Source organism: Ornithorhynchus anatinus, chromosome X1, assembly GCF_004115215.2.
Source record: "Ornithorhynchus anatinus isolate Pmale09 chromosome X1, mOrnAna1.pri.v4, whole genome shotgun sequence".
NCBI lineage: Eukaryota > Metazoa > Chordata > Mammalia > Monotremata > Ornithorhynchidae > Ornithorhynchus > Ornithorhynchus anatinus.
In genome coordinates, this window is record NC_041749.1 from 22,854,611 (window position 1) to 22,876,030 (window position 21,420).

General features: G+C 39.8%; 1 protein-coding gene across 5 annotated transcripts in view; it reads right to left on the minus strand.

Annotated features, from left to right (window-relative positions):
* TENM2 (teneurin transmembrane protein 2) overlaps positions 1–21,420 on the minus strand; it is a 1,066,718-nt gene that overhangs the window by 820,944 nt on the left and 224,354 nt on the right. For 4 of the 5 annotated variants that reach the window (XM_039910126.1, XM_039910125.1, XM_039910123.1 and 1 more), the window contains exon 3: positions 7,369–7,644. The exons of the other annotated variant lie outside the window; for it this stretch is intronic. In XM_039910126.1, the coding sequence (XP_039766060.1) occupies positions 7,369–7,644 (276 nt within the window). The remainder of the gene's footprint in view (positions 1–7,368; positions 7,645–21,420) is intronic. 5 annotated transcript variants of the gene reach the window in all.

The following is a 21,420-nucleotide window of genomic DNA, read 5'->3' on the forward strand; positions in this document are numbered from 1 at the left end:
AAGGACTTGGGGAGAATACCATATAAATATTAACAGACGCACTCCCGGCACAATACCTCTGATTGGAAGCTTCAATTCTGAAATTTCACAACCATTTTCACAGTTTAAGACCCTTTTGTTTGACATGAATAGGGAATATGATTATATTTTGCCCCTAAAAAATATGAGGAATTGGTATTTTATTTAATAGTTTGTGTGGACTTTGTCCTTTCTTTTATCTGGCCTATACTCTGGGCTTCATGAAATACATTTTGGTAAGGCCTTATTAGTTCTTGGTTTTGTTTAGGAGACAGCAGTAAATGCATTTTATTCCTGCCTTAAGCAGGGTTGCTAAATCTCACTCTAAAAGGCAGCATTAGAATGTCACTGTTCCATTTACTCTGTAATCAGTGGAAAACAGTGATGTGCTTGAGGGGCTTTCGTAGCTCAGGCACAGGGCACTAACTTAAAAGTCTGGCGAAAATTATGGAATTTGAAGATCATGTCCCATATGACAAAGAGTGGGGAGGCAATATGTAGTTGGAAGATTCTTAACGTTACCACAGCCCTCATAGGGATGATTTACATCTGTCACATGTATGTTACTACAGACCCTATCTATAATTTGTGTGTCTGTACCTGGCTACAATTTAAGCTCCTTGAGAACATGGATCGTGTCTTTTAACTCTTATTCTCTTCCAAGTGTTTAGTAATTCTCACACATACACTCAATAAATGCTATTGTTTGATTGAGAAGTGGCTTTTAGTTCCAACTTTGATCCCTCAATCAATGGTATCAATTGAGGATTGTTTTTGTTTAGTGCTTATTATTTACCAGCACTGAACTAATCACTGGGCGGGGTAAGATACTAATCTCCTGGGTTTGCTTTCTAGGTGATCTTCAGGAAAAAAAAAAATCACTACACTTCTCTGTGTCTCAGTTTCCTCATCTATAAAATAGAAATTCCTGTTCTTGAAGATTGTGAGCTACTTAAAGGCTGTGGACTGTGTCTAATTCCCACACCTCTATTCTGAACACTTAGTACAGGGCACTGTAGACAGTAAATATTACTACTCCCTCTCTCAGGACAGAAACACCTATGTGGAAAAGGAACTGTGACTGATCTGATATCTTGAATCTACCCCAGAACATATTAAAAATCTAATGAATACAATCATTATTAAAGAGTGCAGTATTGCTGCAGAAGCTGAGTAGATCTATGAGGGTCACCTCGTCAAGGAGGTGACAATAAAACCTCACATGGCTAATGAGCCCATTGTTGTGTAGGGACTGTCTCTATCTGTTGCCTGATTGCATTTCCAAGCGCTTAGCACAGTGCTCTACACACAGTAAGCACTCAATAAATACAATTGAATGAATGAATGAACTTCCATGAAAAGCCCACCCTCCTTTAGACTTACTCCTTGATCTACTAGAGTCCTAACACTGTGCTCAGAGAGACACTCAGGTGACAGGCATATCTTAGTGCCAGGCAAGTGGGTCCAAAAACTAATGTAATTTTCCATCTATAAATAGTCCTTCAATAGATGCTACTTACACTCATTTTCCATGCCTACTTAAAAAGTAGACATTCATTGATTGTTGCTGCTTTTGATGGATAACTTTGTATTTTCTAAATTCAATGACTGTCTCAAGAAATGAACATTCACATTTTCAACATCAGAGTTCACGATAAGAATGAAAAAAAGCCTTGGTCAACAACGAGTTGATACAAATGCCTTATTTATAGAGGTGAAAACTAAAGGAACAAAATCGAGTTATTTCTTCTTTAAATCTCAGAAAACCATATCAGAAGCAATTTAAGTGCTGGGGTCCCTTGACATTTCTTGGTTCAACCCTTCCACCCCATCCCCACTCCCCTACCCCAATCGCTTTCAATTGAGAAGTTGTAACTAAAATTGCATTAAAAATTTCAAGGAGTCTTTAAGAACAGTAGGCCACAAGGAGAAAACATTACCTAATGGAGTTAGGGGATGCTGGGCAGCAGTGTCTGCAATTGTGCATGTTTAAGGACTAGTCACTAATTACATTCTACTGCACTATCGTGGGCACACACTCACATACACACCTTCTGATCCTCTGAATATTGGGGGGCTTGGCATACTTTTAAGAGGTTCTATTTCAATGAAACAAAAAAAAACCGCTTCACAAAATATCACGGATACATCTGCAAAGCTGAAGTGAAAGCCTGAGCAATTACTGAGTTTGTTTGCTCCTTGTAGACAGCCCAACTGAATTATTGAAGAACTGCAATGAATTTCTTGGCATGAATTAGTTTGTTGGGCTGCCTATATCAAGCAAATTAATTGGATAAATGGTTAATCCTCCATTTCACTTGGGCTGTGCAGACCCTACCATTGATTCTATTTATGGGAATATCCTTTTGCAATGGTGTTAGTTGGTGGGAAAGAAAAATAACTTGGAGAGTGAAAAAAATTAAAACAGACCTCTGGTTCCAGATCTTTGGACTGGCTCCTTCCTCTGCATCCTACTATCTTCCTGCTGTGTGAGCGGAGGAAGCTGTAGACTAGATTCCCAAATGCTCACTCTAAATACAGTTCAGGGATGGCCTCTTGGCATGAGTTTCCTGGATATTTGTGCTCCAACTGCAGCTCAGACAGCTTAGCTCTGGTCAAAGCTCTAACTGAAGCTGCTTTAATGTCACAGCTGTTCTACTGCACTTAGGGGTTGTACCCTGTCACAGAACTAGCCAGGAGGCTTGATGTGGGACTGGGAGTCAGGGAATCAGGCAGGAGGTCCTTCCAAGAGAGCTTTTTTCTATGAACTGTGACAGATGTGGACAAGGAGACTTCTTCCTCTCTACCTGTCTTGCAACTTTAGTAGGGCTGGAAAGGGCTAGGAATGGGGGCTGGACTTGAGGAATAGTACTAAATTGAAAACAGATTGGGGCAGAAGGACGATGTACTTCTGATGTCAGAACTTCCTCTGTCCTTTCCTTCTTCCTTCAGCCACAAAAAAGCCAGGCATGAAGCATGAAGTCAGGAAGACAGTTCAATGGGTTTTTAAAAAAAACCCATGCACCTTACCATACATTAGAAAAAACTGAGTTATTAAGCCCTTTCCATTGGATTTGAGAGAATCATCATCAACCTGGAAACATTTGCACCACAAACATTTGGGTTCCCAAGTTAGAGAAGTTTTATCTAGCTTGAGTCTTCATTTCCATATGTAACAAAATTATATTTCTATAAACTAATTACATATTTGTATAAATATATATGTATATATATATGAACATATACATATACACACACATATATGAACATACATAAACATATTTATATAAGCTTATAAAGTTGTCTAACTCTCCGTGAAGATTAGAAAAACTGATACTGGGTCTGATTGAACTAATTGCCTTCAGCAGTTCCATCAGGGTCATTTATCAACATCAAATGGCAAGACAACATCATGAAGCCCTGGAACATAGGCTCCTGAGATTGAAGCCATGTTTATTTTAACATGGCTAGACTGGGTGGGACATGTGAAGAGAATGAGGAAGAGCAGGTCACAGCAGCAGGTTCAATTTTGTGAGCTGTAATTAGGACACAAAGCAAAAAGGACAGAGGACAAAGTAAAACAAAGCCTTGGACAATACTGCATGTCAGCTGAAGATAAGGAAACAATTGTTGGGAGGCTAGCACAGTGATCTGTTATAATGAAAGGAGTGGCCCTTTCAGAGCAAAAGCTTCTTAAGAAATGAGAGACAAGGAGGCAAGAGAGAAAACAGGGCCAGGAGCTGCAAATATTAAACATGAAAGTACAACAAAAGATAGGCTTTTTGGGGCAGGGGCCGTAGGTCTGGCATTAGTCTTTTCAATCACATATACTCACAAGTGAAGTCCACCTTTAGAGATGTCTTCAAATGCAAAGAACAACTATATGTAAAATATTACAGATTTTTTTTTTTCCAGGGGAAATACTGTCTTTCAATCACATTTAATTAAGATCGTCACAGATTCAATAAAGATTTGAACATCTTACCCTTTTGCAATATATAGCTGCAACCGTACTAAAGAAAAATTTTAATTTTAGATCTCACTGTTATTTAATGGTTTGACTGAATGGAGAAAGGTGGATGATTATTTTTAAGCTAGCCTGTTGCAAGGAGTCTTTGGGCTAGGAACAATCTTTCATTCTCAGTCTTGTATTCTCTCTCGTACTTGTATAAGGCTTTACACACAGTAAGTGCTTAATATTATTACTATGATTCCTACTTCCTTATTTGTCTTTTTCCTTGTTCTCTCACTCCACAAGGATGCTGTGATAGGACAGTTAACTGATCTCAGGACAAAGGTTGTTTCTGCTGCACATTTTGGTCTATTTCCTTATATATTTGATTCAAAGGTTTTTGGATTTACTGAGCTCAATGGCACAAGTAATTGCTGCATAGCGACATTTTAATTTTTCCTATTAAAAACAAGCATTGCAAAGTCATTTTTAAAGGAGTATTTCTGGATGCAAAGTCATTCCGTGGGGCCTAATGTAATGCAAAAATATCAAGATGGAGGGCAAAAACCTAAAAACAGAATTTTAATGAGTTTTGATAATAGGAAACTATTAGCAGTATGACAAATCTTACAGAATTAGACATTTGGAATCTATAACTCAAATATCCAATGCCAATTTAAAACCAGATTAATATTCTCCATAGATCTGAATTGGGAAAATTGATTTTACATATATATATGTATATATACACACACACACAAACATATATATACACACACACAAAAATGATCCATATTAAAGTCCAATACAAGCATTCTAAATTTCTAACATTACAAATTTCCAGATTGTATTTAATGTTCTTAATATATAGATAATAGAGTTTAATTCTGCAATGCAGGAGAAAATGAAATAAAATTTAATTCAGTTTCTCTTTTGGATAAAATTGGTCCATTACCTAAGCTAAGACCAGGAACTCGATACAGCCAGATAAGCAAACAACTCAAATTTCAGAGAAATTTAACTGACTAGTTCAATGAAAACCCAGACTATTGTATTTCTCCTGAAAAACTAAAATATTACTGGGGAGCACCTCTCAAAGTTAGATTCTTGTTATTTCCTCTCCAAGAGAAGCATACCTAAAAGGTTATTGATTTGGTTCTGAAGGACAGAGTGGTTATTATGTAGGAAGCCATACCAGGGTACAAGTGTGAGAAATTAATGATGGCTTTGGAAGTGTCCACACAGTGGTGCTGAACCAGAGGGGCAACTGTCGATCTATATGATAATACATTCCCAAACTTCATAAAACCAGTGATGTGAAAAAGCATTGATTTCTTTTTGAGCTTAACAGAATTTGCCAGGGAAAGAGAGCAGGGAGTTTACTGAAGTTAACACCTCGCTTGCAGAATAGCAATTTCTTACATCTGAGTAAATATTTCATAAACCAACATATAAAGCATTTTGTTTCTCATTACCTGATGAAAACAAAAATACACTCAGTATGTATGTTTCAAATACACACTAATTTACCTTTACTCAGACTTTTGTAGCCAGTTCTTGCTTTGGCAGTTTTAAAAAAAGCCATTTACTTATTTGAGGTACATTTATCTTCATGCAATGCAAACTGCATTACAGCTGGCACTGCATGAAAAATTAAGTTGCCAGACGTCGAGGTCCTTCTCTCATCAACACATGGGAGATTTACATTAGAATCTCCTGGGGTGAAAACTGTCTGTTTGTTAAATCTCAACTACTTTGAGACAGAGAGAGGGAGAGAGAAGGCTAAGAATCACTGTGGCCTTCATATTACCTTTAAAATAAGTAGGAACTTCTTTCATACATAAAAATTCACCTAGGTAAATCCAAGGGAAGCATTTGACGCTTGCTTCCCTGCATAACTCCTACCAATACTGATTTGCAGAGTGATGAATTTTAGCTTTCAAAATGTTTATGACTAATTCTGGATCCCTTCATCTTTTGTGAGATAAACACGACTAGAGATGGGACAATTGGGAAGAAGGGAAGCATGACATCTTTGAAAAATTTGGAAGGTCCTTCGATTAGAAGGTGGATTTACTTAGCACATCTAGGGGCCTTTGCTTAAGCAGCATCTGTCAGGCAACCCTAAAGTTGAAAAAGAATGCTGATTAGCTTTAATTTTGGTCTACAAAAACTTCTAAAAGTAATTTCTCATCCAATAGCACCTTGAAGCACTCAAGGAGCCAAGTGTCACAATTTTTTTTAAATTCCAAAATTATGTCCTAGGTAGTCAAGTGTAGTATTTTAGTCAAGAGCAAACCTTGATTAGCTACATGCATCTTATTCATGGCACAGCTCAGTTGGGCTCTTTTTCCTTTCTATTTTTCCTTCTTAGAATAAATTATTTCAGCATTAAATATGAATTGGCAAACTACATGGTGACTTTTGTTTAAATACATGAGACTAACGCAGAAAAACACAATACAGTTTGAGGCTGAATGATATTGCCTCTGCATTACTGTGCACAAAAGCTGTCAGATCACAAATTTCTATTTTAAATCTATAGGGATATTAAGACTACTCTGGCTGAAGGTTGACTGCTTTGTCTAAGCAGCCTTAACTGATTTCACTTCTAAACATTTTAAATGACAATCTTAGTTAACATACACAACATATGCCAACAAAGCAAATGGTATTTGAAGTTCTCCTCTGGAACCAATCACATTTCATGTTAAAGCAGTAAAAAAGCCTTTAAGAAAAAAAGCAGACAAATATGTTATTGTTTCTTTGACTTGTTCACTAGCTCTGTGTACTTACCGCTTTGATCAGAAGCATTTAATTCAGATCAAAATAGTGGATCAGTTCAAGTAAAAATGACAGCAAAAGCACTTCATAAGTCTAAACTGACATCATGGTAGAGAGCACATGTAAAACACAATACTTTTTTGATGACAGGTTTCTTCCTATTTGTCATTATTAAGCCACATAGCACCTACTATAAGTTTGATCTTCAATATGGATACAGGGCATTGCTCTCTGGAATGAGAGAAGATAAGGTGCTATTTTTAAGAGATCTCATGAGAAAAATAACCCAAGTTGCCATTTTGGGGGAAAAATCAATACAAATATGTAGAATCTGATGGAGAGAGGACATTTTCTAGGTATGGGTCATAGTTTATCAAATTGTCTTCTTTCACTGTAATTGGCTTGCTAATAAGATCAACAGCTTGCTTCAAAATGTTTTTTTCTCATCAAAAAAGAGTTGTTTTGAAAATCCTCTTCCCATTCCTTGTCCCTGGGAGAGGGGACAAGGGGAGCTTAAAAAAATGAACGGTTTTCTGTACCACTTGTATTAAAATATAAAAAAACCACATAGTATAGTGTTAGAACATGAATGTGTATTTAAGAAACAGGCCTACCGTTTTCATCATCTGACTTATTTTCATTGTCAGAGTCAGTCAGAGTAAGGGCTGAGTTTTCACGACTCGACAGACCGGAACTGCGCCTGGATTTTATCCCTCTCCCCCACAATCTTATAGCATGCTCTGGAGACATTCCTCCCTCTGTATCTGAGTCAGCGTCAGACCCTGTGCCCAGGGAGTAGCCTTGATGAAGTATTCCTATGTCCGAACAGTAGCCACTTCGATGGGGGGAGGGCTCACAGATTCCTAGTTCTGCAAGGGTGAAGTTAGTTCCTAGGATGATAGCAAACAAAAACAACGAAAAAACAGATTAAATAAAATTCAGGGATTTTTTTTTTGTAATTCAAGCCTTAAAGGAGGCAAATTTTGCCCTTCTTTAAGTGTGTCAAATTTACTACTGAATAGAACAAAAGAGAACAGACTTCTGGTCAAGGTGCTAGGAAGTACGTAGGTGAATGTGACTGAAAAGGCAAATGCAAAGCAAAATTCAGAGATTGGCAACAATCCAATCACCCAAAATTTAAGTAGACTTTAGTGGTGTTTGCCACTTTAACAAGTCAGTTATGGAACATTTTTGTTTTGATTCCGGTGCTCAAAATATGATGTTGTCCCTAAAACCACCTCAGTAGATAGCAAATTAGGTCCAAAAGAATATTCCAAGATGTTTGGAAACCAAGGAAGTAGAAGCTTCACAAACCTAACCCTCAACAAATCTAGAAGACAGAGAAGCTGGGTTTGAGTTCCAGATTTTCTGCTTCTGTGAGTGACATTTTTATGTTGCTTAAGTTTTTCTGTACTTCACTTTCTTCTTCTGTAAAGTGGGGATAACAATACCTACCTCCCACCCCGATCTCCCGGGATTCTGTAAGGAAAGATCACTGATATGAAATCATTTTGGAAAAATGAAAACACTACAAAGAGTGTTATTGATGGTTGATTTAATGCTGTTTAAAAGTTCTTGGAAATGGTGATGCCTTATGTTAACTTTTCTCATTGGGTATAAGTTTTGGAGGTTTTTTCTCCACATTATAATGTTCCTTTTTTAAAAAAACTGCATGAATATTTAAATAAAATAGCTTTTACTCTATGGCAAAATCAATGAGTAATTGAAAAGACATGAAGCAGCAGAATATCCAGTATTTCAACTTTTATAATTAAATTAGGCTAGTTAATTATATATTTCCTTTCAAGCACAAATCACTTTTGACCTAAAAATGAAGCTATAGGTATCCTTATGCTGAAACAATAGCTTGTTCACATAGCATCTTTAAAAAAAAGAAGATATGTTAACACGCTATACTAGTTATCTAGTCCAAACTTATTCTAATTTAGAATACACTGTTAATGACTTTTGACTGCATGGGGGACTAGTATAGGACTTATTTACCTGTATAAATGCTCCCAAAGGGATTATTTCAATGAATAAAACACAATTCTACATGCAAATTATCTTCCGAGTGAGACACAGTCATCTCAAAGCTCGACAAAGCAAAAATACAAGCAGGCACGGGGTTTTTAACCACTACCTTATAAAGAGGAGAGGGAAATGATAACAGTCATTCAGCACAGCTTTCAAGGTTGATGCTTAGTCCTCTGGACAGATCTTATCATATTACTTTCAGTTTTCTCAGCCCAGTTTAGTAAGTTCCATTTCAAATTCTGGGGAATTAGGCATTGTCTGTAATTGTACATTAAAACGTATATTTCAGACTCAGTAGCCTCAAACGGAAACTATTGGTTCTGAAGATGCAATTCTCTGATTGCTGTACTATGGTAAACTAGAGATAGCAAGAAGGGTGTTTTCATTGTGTTTCTGACTAATCCAGATTTCAAATCACTGGAACAAATTCCCTCAGTATTGGCATGCTCCCATATCCTCCTCATAGCCTACTTCTTATTCAGACAGTACCTCAAAATATACTGCACCTTTTTTTTCCTATGAATAAAATTGCAGCATTTTCTTAGCCACACGGCCATTAAAATGAATGGGATTTGCATGGCTAAAATCAACACACACTGAGCTGAAAATTTATCCTACTCATATCAATGAGCCTAGCACAAACATACCTCTTACAGAGAAATAACCTCTTTGATCAATTCCTGGAAGAGCTTAAATGTGCATCTATCTGCACACACATATGTTTACGTGCATGTCTGCGTACGTCCAGAGTAAATCACTATTTTAAGACATTTCATTAATCACCAAATTTTGCAACACTGGCCTCACTGAGCAACTTAAAGGAAGACCTCAATATAAAAATGAGCAAAAATCTGGAGCCAACTATTTGGAATAGAACAAACAATAAGGACAAGGGTGCCCCAGAGAGATTTCTTTTTTTCCCTTCCTGTATTGAGGCTTCCATTCTCCTTTCCAACCTTTTGATTAAATTAGAGGCTATTGCAGTTCATATTCTTAGTACATAGGACTGGTTCTGAACTCATTTAAGAGAACTTTCCTTAACCTAGGTGGGGGTAGAGGGAGGGCAGGCAGGGAGGGAAGGCAGGCAGGGAGGGAGGGAAGGCAGGCAGGCAGGGAGGGAGGGCAGGCAGGCAGGGAGGGAGGGCAGGCAGGCAGGCAGGGAGGGCAGGCAGGCAGGCAGGGAGGGCAGGCAGGCAGGCAGGGAGGGAAGGCAGGCAGGCAGGGAGGGAAGGCAGGCAGGCAGGGAGGGAAGGCAGGCAGGCAGGGAGGGAAGGCAGGCAGGCAGGGAGGGAAGGCAGGCAGGCAGGGAGGGAAGGCAGGCAGACAGGGAGGGAAGGCAGGCAGGGAGGAAAGGCAGAGCGCACATGCCTTGTCCTGTGTTTCCCTACAGCATAGTTTCACCTATCAGGAGGGATTGGAATTCAGGAATAGTAATGTTCACTTCTGGTTTGTTACAAGTGAAATCAAAGTGCTTTCTCACACATACTAATGAGTTTTACTAAGAGTGATAGAAGCAACGGAAAACTTGTCCTGCCTTAAGGATGTCCGATATCCAAACTTTCTGACCGCCAACTAAATCTACAGTGGTCAGACCATCATGAAATGCCCTCCATCCCAGCAACTGAAATACAGTGAGGAATCAAAAAATGTCAACTCTTCCCATTCCAGTGGTAAAGCCATGGTGGGGCGGGAAGTATCTCTAATGGGGGGAAACCCTAGTAGCCCACTGGCAGAAATAAGTAAAAGAAAAGAAGCAGCCCTTGAAACCACCACTGATGGCAAAGCTCCTGCTCCCTCTAAATATTCTTTAAAGTTTCTAAGTCCATTGACATTTATGGGCCCCACACAGAGCAGCATATTATGTGCAATTAATAGCAAAATACACAATAATATATAATAATGTTGGTATTTGTTAAGCACCTACTATGTGCCAAGCACTCTAAGCGCTGTGGTAGATATAGGGTAATCAGATTGTCCCACATAGGGCTCACAGTCTCCATCCCCATTTTACAGATGAGGTAAGTGAGGCACAGAGAAGATAAGTGACTTGCCCAAAGTCACACAGCGGCGGAACTGGGATTAGAATCCATGACCTCTGACTCCCAAGCCCAGGCGCTTTCCTCTAAGCCACGCCACTTATGCTATTACTAATTTCAAGATGGATTTATTAAGCACCTCCAGTGTGCAGAGCACCATATTAACATTTTACAAGAGAATAATAAAATTAGAAGGCACAATCACTGCCTTCAAAGAGGTTTCGGTCCAGAGGGGTTGTCCAAAAGGAGAAGAGAGATGGCCGGGGAAACCAAGTCAAGGTCCTTACTGCCTGGGGCAAGGGGGTCCTTGTGTCCAGAGGTGTCCAACCGGATTAGCTTGTATGTACAGTACAAATACAAATACAGTGTCAGACACATAGTAAGCCCTTAAATACCATTAAAAAGAAAAAGGAGGTGGGACAGGATCCAGGTGTCCAGCCACTGGGAGGTGCCCAGACAGGACCCTGGCAAAACTTCCCAGTCGCTATTGTGAGCTGATAGCAGCATAGGGCCACTAATACCTCTCGCCCAAGCATAAAAATAAAAAAAATATGGGGGCTGGGATCAACGGGGAGAGGTGGATAAGGGAAAGCTCAGGGCTTGAGTGGGAGGAAAATGCTTGCAACAGGGGAGAGCAGGAGCAGAGCTGCCCTGCCCTCAAGGAGTATACAATCTAGCAGGGGAAAATGATATTGAAATAAGTTATAGATAGGAACTAAATGCATATAAAAATTTGGGCATAAGTGCTAAATGGCAGTTATAGATATAAAGTGGGGAGGTTGAAAAATGAGTTGAGAAAGGGGTTTTTCTGGAGGGGATGTGATTTCGGAAAGACTTTGAAGACGGGAGAGCTGTGGTTTTTTGAGTGTGAAGCGTGGAGGAAACTCCAGGCAAGTGTGAGCAAGGGGTTAGCAGCATGAGAGGCAAGAATGATGCACACTTGGTAGGTTGCCTTGAATGGCATTAAGAATGTTTGTGGGGCATAGTAGGAGGGAAAGAGCTAATTTAGTGCCTTCAAAACCGTGGTTGAGAGGGTTTTTTTTCCTTTTTTTTAAGAAAAGAGGAATGAGTAAACACGGGAGCTTTTTGCGAAGTGAGGAGACCTGGGGAGAATTCAGTCATATTTATTGAGTGTTGACTGTGTGCAGGGCACTGTACTAAGCACTTGCACTGTATTAAGAATAATATTTTAGGAAAAGGATCTAGGCAGCAGAGTGAAGTATGGACTGGAAAGGGGAGTAAATCAAGCCCGGTAGACAGTCAAGATGGATATAAATATGACAATGAGGTTCTTCGGTTGTGTGATGGGGTTTCCTGGTGCAGATTAAGGCTTAAAACTAAGGCATCTAAAACTAGGGAGATTGTCATCCAAGGATTTCCTATCTCACCCAAGAGGTCATATCCAACATCAGAGGGCCACCAAAAAGTTAAAATAAATCTAACCTGAACACGGGAATCCTGCAGATATGGAAATAACATTTGAACACTCTCTGGGACATTCTACTATCAGATATATGGTTCTACAAAGCCTATAGAATGATCCAAAATGATACCTGGCCCAAGAAGTGCATAGGTTTCACTGCCATCATGGCAGTAGCATGGGCATGGTGGTTCACTGCTCTCCATTGTCTGCAAAATCCTTGGCCTAATTATCCCAGACCAGCTAGCACAGAATGTTGTTGACTACACACTCCAAGAAATGCACTCTGCTGTAGACGTGATGTTCATGGCATATAAGGTGGTAATGATACCGCCATCTAACATCTCCTCACATATCATCATTTTCCAATCTGAGTCTACCTCCCTAACCATCTCTAGCCAATGAGTATATCAAAAATAAAATTCAATGCTGAGCAGCTAAGATATTTAGAAAGGATATTATCATGACCTATCTTAGTACCATTACATTTGGTGACTTCTTTCAATGTGGATGTCAAACAGAACTCCAAGAGGTGTGATTGGATATTCAAGTTCATTTCACTGCTTTGCAAATTTCAGGTTATGATTAACTACTGCTTCAATTCATGTTGCATATGCTTAGACAAATTTAATGCCTATTCAGTTAAATAATGAAGAATTCAGCCTACTCAGCTTTGGACAATACACTTGATGCATCAAAGCAGAAGCTATTGATGTTCACTAGCAATATTTTACAACTGATGTTTAGGACTTGCATTTTTGTCATTGAAGAAAATCACATTCTTTTTCAAACACATCTGCCTATTTGAGAATGATACTACTGATGATGTGCTCCTAGGTGTGTGTGTATGATATATGTATATGATACATATATGTGTGTGTGTGTGACACTGTCAATCCATTGTGAATATATAACAATAGTCTTTTTGCTCTGCTGAAGTGCTTAAAATTTATATCATTAGCTGATTTCAAATGTGCTTCTTAATATTCCAATTTCATAAAACCTTTTTTCAAGGATTATCCCCATTCTAATTACCATATACCAGTCTTATTGGTTTTCCACAGTTTTCTCCCCAAAGTGCCCTGAATTCTGCATGATTTCAGAACACTGGGGATTACGAATATTCCAAGAAACAATATTTGGGAAATTTGCAGTCATCTATTTTTCTCTTATGTTTCACCAAGTAAAGGTGCATTGTATTAGCCTCAATGCAGGTGGACTTTGTGAGTAATTCTGTCTAGTTTTTTATGTTAAATTAGAAATTATAGGTGACCCTGATAAAACTGCTTGAGAAACCAGATGTGCTTTCTATGGCAGGTCCAGTTTTCACAGTTATATCAGGTCAGACACTGACAGTTTTATAGATCTTCAATTTGGCAGGATGCCTTCTGTTGCCTCTATGTCAATTTCCTAAAGGACATACTGGCTTTGATTCAATTTTCACAGATCTATATATCATTGGATAGCATTTGGTTGCTTGAGGGTAAAGCTTTCTCTTCTTCTTAATAGTGGTATTTGTTCAGGGCTTACTATGTACCAATCACTTTGCAAAGCTAAGGGGTAAATGCAATGAGAAGCAGAGTGGACTAGTGGAACAAGCATGGGCCTGGGAATCAGCGGACCTGGGTTCTAATCACAGCTCCACCACTCGGCTGGGTGACCTTGGGCAAGTCACTTAACTTCTCTGTACCTCAGTTACCTCATCTGTAAAATGGGGATTCAATACCTGTTCTCCCTCCTAATTAGACTGAGCACGCCATATGGAAAAGGAAATGGGTCCACTGTTATCTTGCATTTATCCCAGTTTATTCATTGCTTAGTACATAATAAGCACTTAAATACCAGTATTATCACTATTACTCCTCACTCACACTATTTCCCCAGGTTGGAAATTCTTCCCCTGACCAAACCATGGCTAATTCACCTACAAATTGCTCCTGAAAGTCCACATTTTCCAAGAAGCCTTGACTAATTTATTCCTAACACCTCAAGTTGTGTTACCACAAAAGACATCCTTAGTATGAATCTATTTCACTCCTACCCTTAGTACCACTGTCATATATATTTTCATTTATTTGTATATGCAATTGATTCAGCTATTTCACCTGCATATATTCATACTATTTTCACTCTATCATTGTTCTTCCTTCTGCTCCCACCATTTGTAAATATTTTTTGTCTGTTTATAGCGTTAGATCATAAGCTCTTTGAGGTCAGGGGATGGAGTGTGTGTGCGCTTCTCTTTCACTCTTCAAGTTACTTAGCAAAATGCTGCACTTAAGTGTTTAAGAAATAACAGTGATTAGTGATCCAGCCGTTCAATAAATAAAAAAAATAAATGTAGGTGTTTAAGTGCTTACTATGTGCGGAGCACTGTTCTCCTGTTCTGCTGGGGTAGATACAGGGTAATCAGGTTGTCCCACGTGAGGCTCACAGTTAATCCCCATTTTACAGATGAGGTAACTGAGGCACTGAGAAGTTTAGTGATTTGCCCACAGTCACACAGCTTACAAGTGGCAGAGCCGGGATCCGAACCCATGACCTCTGACTCCCTAGCCCGGGTTCTTTCCACTGAGCCACGTTGCTTCTCAATATGAAGTTACTGCTCAGAACGGACACAACTGACTCTTGAAAAGTGCTTCAATCTATACACTGTATACTGGAAACAATCTTATCACAGGAACAATGTTATAAATTTGAGATTCAGTCACAACCATGGGCAGAAATCCCATTTTTACCAAAATTGTGTACTCAATCACTGATAGATAAGTAATCTCACTACATTATGCATTTATATTGAGCTCAACAATAGGGCAGTTTATGATATTAGTGTTTACGGTATTTGTTAAGCTCCTACTATGTGCCAGACACTGTACTAAGTGGTGGGGTAGACACAAGCCAATGAGGGTGAACATGGTTCCTATTCCACATGGACCTCACAGTCTTAATTTCCATTTTACAGATGAAGGAACTGAGGTCCCAGAGAAGTAAAGTGACTTGCCCAAGGTCACATAGCAGAGAAGAGGTGGGACCAGGATTAGAACCTAGGTCCCCTGATGCCCAGGCTCTACCATTTAGGCCATGCTGCCAACTTCTCCCTTCGGCAATAGATTCCACCTAGCTCTCATGTATCACTTAATCCCCTGCTTTCTAGCCTTTCCAGCTCACACCCTACTGACCTTTCTTAAAGTTTTCTCTCCCAGACTTCATGACTTTTTGAATGGTTTCATGTTACCCCATTGTCTTGGGGATCTTGTGTGCCTCCAAGCCCAACAGAGTTAGTGACATAAAGGAGGTTAGTGATATAAATCAATGTTATTTCTATTTTTAAAAATGGCATTTATACACACGTTTAAAACCTTGTACTAAGCCCATGAGAGAGTACAATTCAGCACAGTTGATAGACACACGCCCTGTCACAAGAAGCTCATAGTCTAGATGGGAAGAGAGAGAAAGTACTGTGGGTGAATAACAAGTGCTGTGTGGCTTAGTGGAAAGAGCACGGGCCTGGGAGTCAGAAGACATGGGTTCTAATCCTGGCTCTGCCACTTGCCTGCTGTGTGACCTTGGGCAAGCCACTTAACTTCTCTGTGCCTCATTTACCTCATCTATATAATGGGGATTAAAACTGTGAGCACCATGTGGGACAATCTGATTACCTTGTATTTAACCCAGCGCTTAAAACAGTGCTTCGCACATTTTGAAAAGCAGAATGGCATAGTGGATAGAAAATCCCAGCTCTGCCACTTGTCAGCTGTGTGACTATGGGCAAGTCACTTAACTTCCCTGTGCCTCAGTTACCTCATCTGTAAAATGGGGATTAACTGTGAGCCTCATGTGGGACAACCTGATTACCCTGTATCTACCCCAGTGCTTAGAACAGTGCTTGGAGCACAGTAAGCACTTGCAAATGCCAACATTATTATTATTTATTATTAGAATGAGTCTGGGAGTGAGCAGGTCAGACAGGGACTGCGTCCAACCTGATTTGCTTGATTCCACCCCAGGGCTTAGTACAGTGCTTGGAACATAGTAAGATTAACAAATACCATAATTAAAAAAAATACAGATCCAAGTGCAGAGGTGATGCAGAAGGGAGAGGGAACGGGGAAAGACTTAATTAAAGAAGACCTCTTGAAGGAGATAAGATTTTAATAAGGCTTTGAAGATGGGGAGAATGGTGGTCTGTCAGACAGGAAGGGGGAGAGATTTTCAGGTGAGGGGGAGGACATGGGCAAGGGGTCAGCAGAGACAAAGTAGTGGAACATGAAGTGGGCATTAGAGAAGTGAAGTGTGCAGCTGGATTGTAACAGAAAATCAGCAAGAAAAGGTAGGAAGGGCCAAGCTGATTAAGTGCTTTAGAGCCAATGGTAAGGAGTTTCATGTGGAGTTGGATGGGCAACCGTTGGAGATTCTTGAGGAGTGGGATAATGTGGATGTGGTGGGAAGATAATGAGTTCAGATTTGAACATATTAAGCTTAAGGTGTTGGCAGGACATTCAAGTAGAGATGTCCTGAAGGCAGAAGAGGAAATACATGACAGCAGAAAAGGAAAGAGATCAGGGCTGAAGTTATATACATTAGAGAATCATTCACAAAGAGAGAGTAGTTAAAGCTTTTGGAGCAAATGCGTTCTCCAAGGGAGTGGGTGGAAATGGAGAATAGAAGGGGACCCACATTTAGAGGGTGGAGGGTAGAGGAAATGACTGAAAAGGAATGACTGCAGAGATCGGAGGAAAAACAGGAGAGGACAATGTAAATGAAGCCAAAGTTAGATAATGCTTCCAAGAGAAGGGGGTGGTCCACTGTGTTGAAAGCATCTGAGAGATTAAGGAGGAATAATAATTCTGGTATTAAGTGCTTACTATGTGCCAGGCACTGTACTAAGCACTGGGGTGGATACAAGCAAATCAGGTTGGACACAGTTCCTGTCCCACATGGGACTCACAGTCTCAATCCCCATTAAACAGGTTAGGTAACTGAGGCACAGAGAAGTGACTTGCCCAAGGTCAAACAGAGGAGAAGTGGTGGAGCCAGGATCAGAATTCATGACTTTCTGTCTCCAAGGCCCGTGTTCTATCCACTACACTGTGGTGCTTCTCCGGGATAGAGAAGAGCCCATTGGATTTGGCAAAAAGATCAGAGGTCACCTTGAAACTTGGTGTTGAATGTTGAAAGTGTGTGAACTTAGAAATGTTGCACGTGTCATGTCTTACATTAAGGGCTCCCTGTACTCTTTTAGCCAGTCAACTGCAAATTGAAGATCACTGAGGTTGAATCAGAATACTGCTCTTTCTTCTTCCCCACTTGGCATTAGGTCTCAGAACATACATATTTCATGGGTGATGACAACCTTCAGTTAATAAAGAGTTAACTGCATCTTTCAGGTGTTGACTCTTCAGGGAGCTGTTGAGTTGCAAACCCGACATCAAAAAGAAAGCAGTAACCTATTCTAAGGGGGGGAAAAATGTTCTTACAATGCCAGCTCAGATTAACTATCAAACCATTAATACAACATGTGTATGTTCTGAGTGATACTGTTACTACTCAGTTTTAGCAAATCCTCTGCCTCAAACATATCACTTGCACCGTAACTTGAGGCATCGACCAAAAGACTGACAGCATTACCCTTAGCTCTGATGGAAGCATTCAACTCTAATGGAGACCACAATTTCACATAGTTTTTAGCATTTCAAGAGGCATCAACCAATGCTTGAGAAACAATCTTCAACTGTCCACTCAAAAGCACTACCAAGGTTTGTTGCTAATCATGACAATCCTTAAGACAAAAATGCACTGTTTTGAAGTGAGGGATCAAACTGAAACACAGGTGGCCCTGACCATAAGATGGCAATTTCATTTTCTTTTCAGAGCAATGAGAAAGAAAGATAGGGACCCAAGCTCTACCTACTTATCTCTTCCTTAAAAGGGGGTTTTTGTTTCATAATAAGAATTAAAACTCCATAATGGATGCTTTCAAATTTAATTGTGATGATTTATAATTGGGACCACTGGAAGCACTGTGACACATATTCCTGAACTTTCTATAAAGAGAGTAGACCTTCATAAAAAAACAGCTTTTGAGTTCATTTTGAGAGCAAAACAGATGAGAACGCTGTAAAGGCGCCTCTCATCCGGACAGTTAGTGGATTTACCAATAAGATCATCAGTAAGAGTACAACATTCACTCAATCAGATCACCCTCTCCTACTTAACCGATTTCCTACTAGGAAAGACCACACACAAATGCTTTTCTCATTTCAACCTACTCTGCCTAGATTTCTTCTTTCTTGCTGCCATGTCCTAGCTCATGTCCCCTCTCCTGCTTGGAGCTCCCTCTTCATTTGTATCCAACAGACCAACCTTTTCCCCTCTTCAAATCCTACTAAAATCATATCTTCTCTAAGAATCGTTCCCTGAATAACCTCTCATTGCCCCACCCTTCTAGCCTCCCTCTGTTTGACCTATAACTCAGGGCTGTACTCCTTAAGCACTTTAATACTCACCCATCCTCAGCCTCACAGCACTTATGTACATATTCTTATACTCTGCCACTTTCCTTATCTGTAACGTATGCCTGCTTCCCCTTCTAGATTGGAAGCTCCTGAACGGCGGGGATTTTAATCTACCAACTCGACTGTACAAGCACAGTGTTCTGCACACAGTAAGCACTCAATAAATTCCATTGATTGACTGACTGAGAAAGGAAAATACAGGCAAAGCCTTGCCTCGTAATAAGTCACAACACCCTCCTGTATTCTAAATGAAAGTCAAATGTAACTGCAGGCAGTTTTACTCTAACCCATGCTTCTCTACACAAATCACATATAATACGATGGAGAATCACAATATGACTTCTCATATACTAGAGCTCTCTTCCCCACTTCAAAGCCCTACTGAAAGCTCACCTGCTCCAGGAGGCTTTCCCAGACTGAGCCCCCCTTTTACTCTGCTCCTCCTCACCATCGCCCCTACTCTCTCCCTCTGCTCTACCCACTTCTCCGCCCCACAGCACTTGTGTATATTTGTACATATTTATTATTCTATTAATGATGTGCATATAACTATTTATTTTGATGCTATTGCTGCCTGTCTACATCAGTATTTCATGTATTTGGGAGAGTATATAAAAGACAGAGTATACGATCCCTGCAGCATGGCTTAGTGGAAAGAACCCGAGTTTGGGAGTCAGAGGTTGTGGGTTCTAATCCCAGTTCTGTCACTTTATCAGCTGTGTGACTTTCGGCAAGTCACTTATCTTCTCTACGCCTCAGTTCCCTCATCTGTAAAATGGGGATGAAGACTGTCAGCCCAACATGGGACAACCTGATGACCCTGTATCTGCCCCAGTGCTTTAGAACAGTGCTTGACACATAGTAAATGCTTAACAAGTACCATCATTATCATTACTATTACATGGGGCTTACAGTATAATGGGGAGACAGGCAGACATTTATATATAGTGGGGATTGAGTTTGTAGACAGAGTAGATAAATGAACATATAGAGAAATGAATAAATTAAAAATAGAAACAGAATATGGCCAATTACTTAGTAGGCTTCATTAAGAACCACTTGTATAAAGTATACATGTAAAAAGGGCAGTGAAAAGACACACTCCCTAAGGCAAAGTCTAGCAGCTTCATCATTTAAAAGTCCATCAACCCCTCTCCCCTCCATAATCCATCTATTTTTTTTCTGGCTTTTTCTGGTATTAAAACTAGACAGCGAGCACTCAACCCAGGCTAACAGTCGCTTTTGTTGGTTATCTGATTAACTTCCTGGAGTTGTTTCATATCCGAGGATCCTGAGAATTTTAACTTGACTTGTTTTCAAGCATCTTATTCTGCTCGCTGCCATTCTGCGATCCCTGCTGACTCAAATCTTTAGAGTAAGAGGGAAGATAATTGAACGAATTTGTGTTGCTTTTTTTGTTGTTCTGTCAACCTTCAGAGGGAGAAATGATCTATCTGTTCTATGCAGTGCTGTGCTGACTTTTGTAATGTTACAATAATTTCAAAATGTTTGGCATTATTTATCCTTTTCATATTCTTAACAGAAAAATTCAGCTTCAAGAATTCAAATAACAGAAAGTTTATTATTTTTTTCCATTGCATGCACTGATGAACTAGCCTGCTCAGCAAGCATTTAACAGATTAGACACTTGAACATGGTTTCAGGCAATGCTCTCTCATGTTTCTGCGTATTGCCTGATAAACACTTCAAAGTAAACCGCTCATAAATATGAAATGAAAAGCCGAGAAGTCGTTATGCACAGCTTTGAGATACAAATCTTTTTATTCCCTTCTGAAGTGGGGTTTGATTGACATAATGAGTCATAGATCCTGTCCGGGGACACATTGCCTTATCCCCTTTTCCTCAAAGCCAGGGAGACTTTAAAGAAATCTACTTAAGAACTTCCTGACAGATAGCTACAAAAAGTTGAGCCCTATTCTCAATCACTTATTTTGTGTTCATTCCTACCTTGACAACTATGGCAAATGTCAAAGTTGGACAATGTGAGAACATGCAGGTACCATTATTGTTTTTACAAAGAGAATCACTGGAGTTTCAGACCAACCCTGATAGGATGGGCGAGCATCATAAAGCAAAAATTATGCTGATTATTCCTTGTCCCTTTGTTTTACCTCTTCACCATCACAGCAAGTCAAACTTAGGCCTTTACCTTGATTCTTACTCTCCACCTCCTACCCATATGACATGCCATTGTTTTCCTTTCCTTTTAACCTTAGGGACTTAGGGACTTATCATCCTTCCCCACTTGCCCCTCTATAGGCCCACCACCCTAACTTGGCCATAGTTCTGGAATAATAATAATAATAATGTTGGTATTTGTTAAGCGCTTACTATGTGCCAAACACTGTTCTAAGCGCTGGGGTAGACACAGGGGAATCAGGTTGTCCCACGTGGGGCTCAGTCTTAATCCTCATTTTACAGATGAGGTAACTGAGGCACCGAGAAGTTAAGTGACTTGCCCAAAGTCACACAGCTGACAAGTGGCCGAGCAGGATTCGAACCCATGATCTATGACTCCAAAGCCCGTGCTCTTTCCACTGAGCCACGCTGCTTCTCGAAACTAGGTCAGAAATGGAACAAGTAGGATGGGAGTGGGAATGAAGCCATTCTTCCTTATTCCACTGTTGTCTTGTGACT